General features: G+C 22.7%; 1 protein-coding gene across 9 annotated transcripts in view; it reads right to left on the bottom strand.

The window, feature by feature from the left end:
- Window positions 1–7,865, bottom strand: part of LOC111631677 (C-Jun-amino-terminal kinase-interacting protein 4-like) — a 93,921-nt gene extending 86,056 nt beyond the window's left edge. For 5 of the 9 annotated variants that reach the window (XM_023375977.1, XM_023375984.1, XM_023375976.1 and 2 more), the window contains exon 1: window positions 4,612–4,663. In XM_023375977.1, coding sequence (XP_023231745.1) covers window positions 4,612–4,648 — 37 coding nt within the window. In that variant the 5' untranslated portion in view covers window positions 4,649–4,663. Of the gene's footprint in view, window positions 1–2,093; window positions 2,150–4,611; window positions 4,664–7,835 lie in introns of those variants that run through there. The other 4 variants (XM_023375980.1, XM_023375983.1, XM_023375981.1 and 1 more) reach the window with 4 other exon arrangements.
- Window positions 7,866–10,334: the final 2,469 nt, after the last annotated feature.

The following is a 10,334-nucleotide window of genomic DNA, read 5'->3' as shown; positions in this document are numbered from 1 at the left end:
TTAACTGTATTCCAAGATTCGGGAAAAGTAGATGTTTTGTACATAATATTATATAAATGAAGTAATTTTGATCTAGAGCTGTTAGACATTGATTTTAAAAATTTCGTAGGAATATTATCATGACCTGGAGTTGTGTGGCTTTTGGTTTTTTGAATTGCATCATTTAATTCTTCAATTGTAAAGTCAGCATCTAGATGTTCGTCATAAGCTTTTGCATTATTTATTGTTGGAGGTTTTAAGTAAATACTTGGATAACGTTGAAAAAAATTTTTCCAGGTATCGAAGTCAATAATTGGAGAGATTTCATTTATACAAGGTTTAGGTCGGTATTTCCTTACAGTGGACCAAAAAAATTTATTGTCCTTATTATATTGAATTAGATTTAGTTCGAGCTTTCTAAAATAATTTTTCTTTTTTGTCTTAATTAAGTTGTTATACGTTCGTTTAGCTTCCTTATATTTGTTAAAGTTGATTTCATTTGAATTTTTTCTGAACGTTTTTAGTTTTGCTAGTTTTTCCTTTTTCATATTGTAGCAGTCGTAATCGAACCATCCCTGTCCAGATTCTTTGTGAAGTTTCTTTCTGTCGCTATCCACAATTATGTAATTATTCATTATATTTATCATTAAGTTATATATTTCGTCGCTGTTGCATTCTGTAATTTTCGGGATGTTATCAAATCGGTTTTCAAATTCATTAGCGTATCTATTTGATTTATATTGTATACTTATTTTTTTATCCAAGGTATTTTTAGAATTTTTTTCCAAGAAGAATAAAAAAGTTGTTTTTGTAGGAAGGTGATCCGAAATATCAAAATCAAGAACATCAAATCTCAAGCAATAATCCAATAACAATTCTGAACATATCGTGTAATCAATAGTTGATCTTCCATTGTGAGTTAGACAAGTATATTCTGCAGGAATATCGTTCTTAAGCCGTCCATTAATTATATACATTTTGAGATTTTTTATTATTTCAATTAGCTTTTGACCGAGGTTATTTAAGTGCTTATCTTTTGATTGACGGATATTTTGTATTAAAAAGTTATTACCAGTATATTTAGAGTCCATTTTCTCTGCAATTCTCGCGTTGAAGTCGCCGACTAATATGTAGTAAGGAGTCATATAATGCCAAAGTTCTATTTGTTTAGATATTTCATTCAATGTTGATATGTCTTCAGGTGGAATATATATGAGCATCAGATTTATTAGGTTATTCGTAGTATTATTTAGAGTTGGTTTCATGAATTGAATAAGAAGCAGAATGAAGTTGTTAGATTTTTTTGTCTGTAGAATTTTACAAAGACCTTTTTTAATTAGTAAACACAGGCCTCCACTTGGACGGCCTGGGCCTATTGGTTTTTTCGCTAGGTACTCAAATAAATATTAAAGAAAACATTCTTTTAACAACTAGTTTTATTAGATCTGATTAATTTTAATTTTTAATGGCATGCTGATAACCCCAGGATTTCCAGCATGCCAGCCAATCTGCAAAATTACAGTAATTATGGGCACATAAATAAATTTATTTTTATCTTTGCCATTTTTGTACAATTTAATAAAGATTATAATGATTGCAAGTTAAAATTCTTGTAAAAACAATGTTCTCTCTGGAAAAAGATAGTAGTGTCATTGATATATTTTGTGTATACTGTTCAGCTCTGTTTGGCTTAAGGGATTACACATTGGCTTGCTAGGTTAGCAGCATAAAAATTAATTGCATTTAGCCAAAAAATAATGAGTAAAATACTTTAAATATAAAATGAAAAATAGTTTTAATAAGAACGGAAATATAAAAATTATTTTTTAATTAAATAATTGAGACAACTGAATTCATAGAAATTTAAAATTTTTTTAAGTAACAAAATTTAAATTAAGAACTACTGTATACAAACACATACAGCACATGATTATATATTTCATAACCAGAAGAGTCAGAATTTATTTTAAATTAAACTAATTAATATCAATTAGTTAAATAAAAGATATAAACATGCAAATTTTTTTTAGTAATAATTATGATAATTATTATTATAAATTGTTACCACCACCCAGAAAATGACAGACATGCTAGAAATATTAAGGGTGGCTTACCAAAGAAACTGTCAGGACCTAATTTGAAGAGCAGCATATAAAGGAAATATAACAATAATAAATTATATATTAAAATATACAAAGATTAAGATTTTTATTATTTAAATTTTAAAAAATATACTGAAAATTACAAAAATAACTATATCATTATACACAGCAAAAATATTTTTTATTTGATTAATTAATAAAAAAAAATCATGTTCATTTATCCCTTCATGCACTACAATCATATTCTCAACAAAAACAAATTATTATCTTTTTAACATATGATAATGATAAACAATTCTGTGAATCTAATATTTCATCTTCCTAAGTAAAATTTATAAAAAAAAATAAATAAAACTAGATTTTATAACGAAATAATTATAATTAATTTTAAAATTAAAACTAAATGTATTTGAATTAAATTTTAATATAATTATATTAAAGTATAATTGCTAAACAATAACAATTTCAATTAACACAAAACTTAGTAAAAAGCATTAACTAACAGATAGATAATAATTATAGTAAGTTATAAACTCTAGTTTTGTTTCTCAAATTAAACAAAACAATTTCATAAAAAAAGAATCCTTAAAATTTAAAGTTAGAATTTTTATTTATAATAAATATAACAAAATAAACCTAAAAAATAAACTTTTGAATATAATATAATTGTGAAAAAAATTATAATCTTAAAACATGATTAAAAAATAAAAAACAATTGTCTAAATTAAAATGAACCAAAAAATTTAAGAGTAAACAATATAAAAACAAAGAGATTTATTTTTTACATACATTTTAAATAAGACTATAATAATTTTTCAATAAACAATATACATAAATGTGCATATGTGTGTTGTATGTGCTGGAGATCAACATTACTTTTTAAAAGGGACAAATCTGAGCACCATTATGTAAAAATGCAAGCAAACTGCTAATAATTAAGGCAACTAAACTGAAAAGTTATTAAAAAAAATAAAAGTTTTTCAGGCTATATTTCTTCAGCTTTTACCTGAATAAATAAAAATTTAAAATTAAAATAATGCCAATGAATGTAAACATGACAAAAAATTTGAAGACATAAAACAGAGTTTAAATTTGCACTCTAATGTTTCTATCATTAAAAGTAAGAAAATTAAATTGAAGTTTTTAAATATTTTTTCAATATAAAAATATTTAATAAAATCTTGAGGTTTTTCAACTAATCATCTTCAAAAAGTATTGCTTAAAAATTTTTCTAAACATTTGTATTTTTGTTTGAATATTTTACATAGAATAATTTACAGATTTTTTACTTCATTATTAATACTTTAATAATAATATAATATTTGTTTTGTTTATGAAGATACATTTAATTGATGTGTTAACATCAATTAAATGTATCTTCATAAACAATTGAAAATTTATGTATCTTCATTAAATTGATGTGTTAACGATTTTCCCATAAGACTGTCTGTTATTATTATTGGAAAAAATAATTTGTTTATGATTGTTTCCTTTATTCCTTCATATTTAAGAACGTTCTACTGCTAATACAAAATTTCTGCAAATAGTTTGTCCTTACCTCACTGAATCAATGAAGATTTTAAAAAATTAGTAATCAATCTTAATAAAGTAACAAATCTTTAACTAATTTCTGCATTTATTTATAATTTTTTGTAGATGAAATAAAGGATTGAACATAAAATATAATGAAATAAAACAAAATTCATTAATTCTGTCTTTATTAAAAATATGTTCTGTTGTGTTACCAGATACTCATAACAACACTCAGAATAAGTCTGGGTATAAAGATAACACATATGCGATTCAAAAAATTTTGCAAAATGTATAATACTATTATTAAACATAAAATAATTTGGAATTTTGAAATATTCATTAGGAGAGACAAAGAATGAATGTGATGATGGCAAGGACTGTGCAGAATGTGTATGTTAAAGAAAAGAACACAGTAAAAAATGATTTTATTATGGAAATAAAAAAAAAATAACATTTGAAATATTGAAATATTGTGTAAGAGTATTAAAAAAAGTTTGTTTTTCATTTGGCTGTTTGAAAGAGAACCCACTGAGGAGGGAAATATTGTAATTTCCAAAATGCATCTGGGTAAAAGGTAAAATAAAGTTGTTAATTGGCTAGTATTTTTGGAATCTGTGGATGTGATAATTCCTAGAGAATAATGGTGTTCGAACTAGTTACATATTGATATTTGAAAAACAGAATAGAAGCAGAAAGTTAAATTAGAAAGTAAATAGTTTTCTTTTCATCACATTCTNCATAGAAATTTAAAATTTTTTTAAGTAACAAAATTTAAATTAAGAACTACTGTATACAAACACATACAGCACATGATTATATATTTCATAACCAGAAGAGTCAGAATTTATTTTAAATTAAACTAATTAATATCAATTAGTTAAATAAAAGATATAAACATGCAAATTTTTTTTAGTAATAATTATGATAATTATTATTATAAATTGTTACCACCACCCAGAAAATGACAGACATGCTAGAAATATTAAGGGTGGCTTACCAAAGAAACTGTCAGGACCTAATTTGAAGAGCAGCATATAAAGGAAATATAACAATAATAAATTATATATTAAAATATACAAAGATTAAGATTTTTATTATTTAAATTTTAAAAAATATACTGAAAATTACAAAAATAACTATATCATTATACACAGCAAAAATATTTTTTATTTGATTAATTAATAAAAAAAAATCATGTTCATTTATCCCTTCATGCACTACAATCATATTCTCAACAAAAACAAATTATTATCTTTTTAACATATGATAATGATAAACAATTCTGTGAATCTAATATTTCATCTTCCTAAGTAAAATTTATAAAAAAAAATAAATAAAACTAGATTTTATAACGAAATAATTATAATTAATTTTAAAATTAAAACTAAATGTATTTGAATTAAATTTTAATATAATTATATTAAAGTATAATTGCTAAACAATAACAATTTCAATTAACACAAAACTTAGTAAAAAGCATTAACTAACAGATAGATAATAATTATAGTAAGTTATAAACTCTAGTTTTGTTTCTCAAATTAAACAAAACAATTTCATAAAAAAAGAATCCTTAAAATTTAAAGTTAGAATTTTTATTTATAATAAATATAACAAAATAAACCTAAAAAATAAACTTTTGAATATAATATAATTGTGAAAAAAATTATAATCTTAAAACATGATTAAAAAATAAAAAACAATTGTCTAAATTAAAATGAACCAAAAAATTTAAGAGTAAACAATATAAAAACAAAGAGATTTATTTTTTACATACATTTTAAATAAGACTATAATAATTTTTCAATAAACAATATACATAAATGTGCATATGTGTGTTGTATGTGCTGGAGATCAACATTACTTTTTAAAAGGGACAAATCTGAGCACCATTATGTAAAAATGCAAGCAAACTGCTAATAATTAAGGCAACTAAACTGAAAAGTTATTAAAAAAAATAAAAGTTTTTCAGGCTATATTTCTTCAGCTTTTACCTGAATAAATAAAAATTTAAAATTAAAATAATGCCAATGAATGTAAACATGACAAAAAATTTGAAGACATAAAACAGAGTTTAAATTTGCACTCTAATGTTTCTATCATTAAAAGTAAGAAAATTAAATTGAAGTTTTTAAATATTTTTTCAATATAAAAATATTTAATAAAATCTTGAGGTTTTTCAACTAATCATCTTCAAAAAGTATTGCTTAAAAATTTTTCTAAACATTTGTATTTTTGTTTGAATATTTTACATAGAATAATTTACAGATTTTTTACTTCATTATTAATACTTTAATAATAATATAATATTTGTTTTGTTTATGAAGATACATTTAATTGATGTGTTAACATCAATTAAATGTATCTTCATAAACAATTGAAAATTTATGTATCTTCATTAAATTGATGTGTTAACGATTTTCCCATAAGACTGTCTGTTATTATTATTGGAAAAAATAATTTGTTTATGATTGTTTCCTTTATTCCTTCATATTTAAGAACGTTCTACTGCTAATACAAAATTTCTGCAAATAGTTTGTCCTTACCTCACTGAATCAATGAAGATTTTAAAAAATTAGTAATCAATCTTAATAAAGTAACAAATCTTTAACTAATTTCTGCATTTATTTATAATTTTTTGTAGATGAAATAAAGGATTGAACATAAAATATAATGAAATAAAACAAAATTCATTAATTCTGTCTTTATTAAAAATATGTTCTGTTGTGTTACCAGATACTCATAACAACACTCAGAATAAGTCTGGGTATAAAGATAACACATATGCGATTCAAAAAATTTTGCAAAATGTATAATACTATTATTAAACATAAAATAATTTGGAATTTTGAAATATTCATTAGGAGAGACAAAGAATGAATGTGATGATGGCAAGGACTGTGCAGAATGTGTATGTTAAAGAAAAGAACACAGTAAAAAATGATTTTATTATGGAAATAAAAAAAAAATAACATTTGAAATATTGAAATATTGTGTAAGAGTATTAAAAAAAGTTTGTTTTTCATTTGGCTGTTTGAAAGAGAACCCACTGAGGAGGGAAATATTGTAATTTCCAAAATGCATCTGGGTAAAAGGTAAAATAAAGTTGTTAATTGGCTAGTATTTTTGGAATCTGTGGATGTGATAATTCCTAGAGAATAATGGTGTTCGAACTAGTTACATATTGATATTTGAAAAACAGAATAGAAGCAGAAAGTTAAATTAGAAAGTAAATAGTTTTCTTTTCATCACATTCTTATTTATTTTTAAAGATTTTTATAAGAAAATAAAGTTTTTAAGTAATAATATTTCTTTTTAATTTTTGAAAAATTATTTTAAAACAATTAACAAATACTCATTCATTTAAGAATGCATTAAAAATATTATTGTTGTTGTTTATTTGCACTTGTTAATTTTTCAAGTTATGTTAAAAAGTTTTCTGTTTCTTCCAATTTTCTGTTTATTTTCTTTTCACTAATTTACTATTCTTTTTAAATAATTTTTACTCTGCAAAATTTACATATTTTGTTTTAAATTCCCATTATGAAATGTTTATAACTGAAAAATAGATGATTAAATAAACATCCAACGATTGCCTAAATGATTGGGCTACAAATGTGCTAATTTTAAATAATTAATACAAAGTAATTTGTTACTAGAGGTAGACTTTAGGCACCATCTCTTAATTAAATTAATAATTTTAATTTTAATTAATTCAGTATCTTAAGCTGCAATTAATAATTAGAATTGCTTTTGAAATTTATTTTAATAAATTAAAAAATTTTAAAAGAAAAGATTGATCCGGAGTGAAACTTCTGACTATTGTGCAAATGCATTACTAGTTATACCATCCAGATTTCTGTCCAATCTTTGCTTCTAGACATAAATTAAAGTATACTACATATCTATAGAAGTTATACAATCAAAATAAATTTTCAAAAAGAATCTGCCAATTTAGATTTTTGTTTGAATGTAACTGTTCTGGAGTTTAAAGATGAAGTTGAAGTCTCAAAATGTTTTGAGATTAATTAAAGATTTCACTTCTTAAATGAGATTTGCATGTGTTGATTTGTTGGAAGGTTTTATACAATGATAAGTCAGTATAAAAGGTTTTAATGTATTAAATATAAAATTATTTATCTCATTTTAATATAATGTTTATGCTGTACTGTACCTTTTATACATCAATATGAAATTCATACAATATAAACAAATATTACTAACCAACATTCATAAATTCTCCTTGCTGAATACTTCCTCCTTATTAGCAAAGATAAGAAGAAAATATTAACATATTAGTTAATTCATCCTAATTACATATTAAGCAAATAATTTAGAATACTTTAAATTACTTTAAATAATATATTTTTATTTTTATTTCAAGGATATAAAAGTTTAAATATTGCATTAAATACCTTAATGTTAATTTTTTAACCATCAAAAGTAAAGGAAATATTTATTCTAATACATTTACTAAATTATTCATACATATAAAAAATTTAAAAATACTACTATTGCAATTTGATTATCTAATAGTAATAACAGAAATTAAAATACAGAAAATCTTACTTTCAAATATTGAATACATTAATTAAATAAACTAAATAAACTATTAAATAAACTAATGTTAATCTGAAAACAGAATTTGTTAAAACATTGTTTCTTATTCAGCAACTCACAGATTCAATCCAGCTCATATATTTTTGGGCTTTGTCAAGTTTTAATGGGATTATTTTTCAGGAAGTACATTTTAATCACAGCAGATTGTGATATTACTCTTAATTAATGCAAAAATAAAATAAAAAAGCATTATTAAATATTAATGCTTTTTTAAATAAGAATAATTAAGTAATGAAATAGTTTAAATAAAGAAAACTCATTTTCAATTACTTTTAGTTGGGAACATATATTAGTAATTAGTTAATAGTTAAATGTATAATTTTTTGTTTTTGTTTTTTCTATTTTTTAATTTTCAAGCTTCAAAAGTATTATTAAAGAACATGACTTCAAACAAAATATTACAATTTAAAATATTAATAATTCGTAATTCAATTAAATTTAGAAATTGTAAATCTGTAAAAGGAATATATAAGTAGAATCAATATAAAAAGTTATGTAATTTAGTAATAATGATATGAGATATAACTAAACAAATAATAATATGTAATAAATTAAAAAATATAAGGTTTTCCTAATATAAAATTTTTTTCAAAAAATGTAATTAATAATATAATATTCATAATCAGTTTCTATGATTGTATCTAAGCTGTTTGTTTTTTAATTTATTTTTAAACATTTAGTTAATAAAGAATAAAATACAAATAATTTTTTGTAACTTTTCTAAAAGAATCAATACAGTGTAATCATATTATAAATGAGTAATTGTATATTATAGTAATGCTTATTAATTTTTTCCTTATATATAAATATATTGCATTTTTTATTGTGATTAAACTGCAATGTATCCTTACTAATGTGACTTTTGATAACTTGGCTACTATTATTTGATATATGCATTTTCACTAAAGCATTATAATACAGTGGTACCTCATACTTCCAACAACTCTAGCTTTGAACACTTTAGAGTTTGAATGCTACATTCAACACAAACCTACTTCTATGTTCAAACTGCACACAGTAAAAAAAAATGCACTTGAAGCACAAAATAAGCTTCTAAACAAAGAATACAATATCAAATTAGTAATAATGTGTTAAATTTCACAATTTTTATTAAATCACATATCTTTGTTAAGTAGCTTTGTTAAATATCACTGTCAAAAATATGCAAAAACTGTGTCAACCCAATTTAACCTTTACTTATGGACCATGACAGTCTAACAAGTAAGAGGAAGGCTGTGATATCAATGAGATAAAAAAGGAACTTATTGCCAAGCACAAAAGTAGTATGCACATAGTATATCTAGCAGCCATGTTTAAGATGCTGGAGTCAATGGTTTACAAACAGTAAATGCAATTTTCATTTTATTATATGGAATTCACATATTTTATTTATTGTTTTCATATTTTGATTTATTATTAGGGCATCCAATTGAGTTATTTTTATCTTTAATTATGTGTATTTTCTGTTTTAAGTTTATCAAAATGGGTATTGTTTGATGTCTGGGAATAGATTAATTTGTTTTCCATTATTTATAACAGGAAAAACTGATTCAGACTTTGAATGATTCAGAGTTCAAACAGTTTCATAGAATGAATTAATTTCAGAGTATGAGGCACCACTGTATTTGAAAACATCTTTCTTTTTATTTTAAATTGAGCAGATCCACTAAAGTTGGTTTGTGTAAATAAAAGTATATTTAAAAACATTTTATTTATTGATGCTTTATACTTCGAAATTAATTCATTCCAAACGGCCGTTCGAACTGCGAGTTGTTCGAAAACCAAATTAATTTTCTTTATTATAAAAATTAGTGATGTAACGAATATTCGGTTACTAATCGGTATTCGGCCTATTTTTCACTATTCGGCCGAATACCGAATATTTAATCACTATTCGGCCGAATACCGAATACCTAAAAACAGGAGTAATAAATAACAAAAACACAGTAAATTAATCATCTTGGTATTTAGATTTAATGTTATCGAGTTAGTGTTGTTTCTTTATATTTATTTATAACTTGTAACATGTACAAAATAAAAAAGAAAATAATATTAGTCACATGTATTCACAATTTATAATTACAAAGATCAGCACACGTACAC

This window comes from Centruroides sculpturatus, unplaced genomic scaffold, assembly GCF_000671375.1.
Source record: "Centruroides sculpturatus isolate CEXI.00-Female unplaced genomic scaffold, Cexi_2.0 scaffold595, whole genome shotgun sequence".
NCBI classification, from domain to species: domain Eukaryota; kingdom Metazoa; phylum Arthropoda; class Arachnida; order Scorpiones; family Buthidae; genus Centruroides; species Centruroides sculpturatus.
The sequence above is the reverse complement of the archived record's forward strand: the minus strand, read 5'-3'. Positions and strand labels throughout refer to the sequence as shown.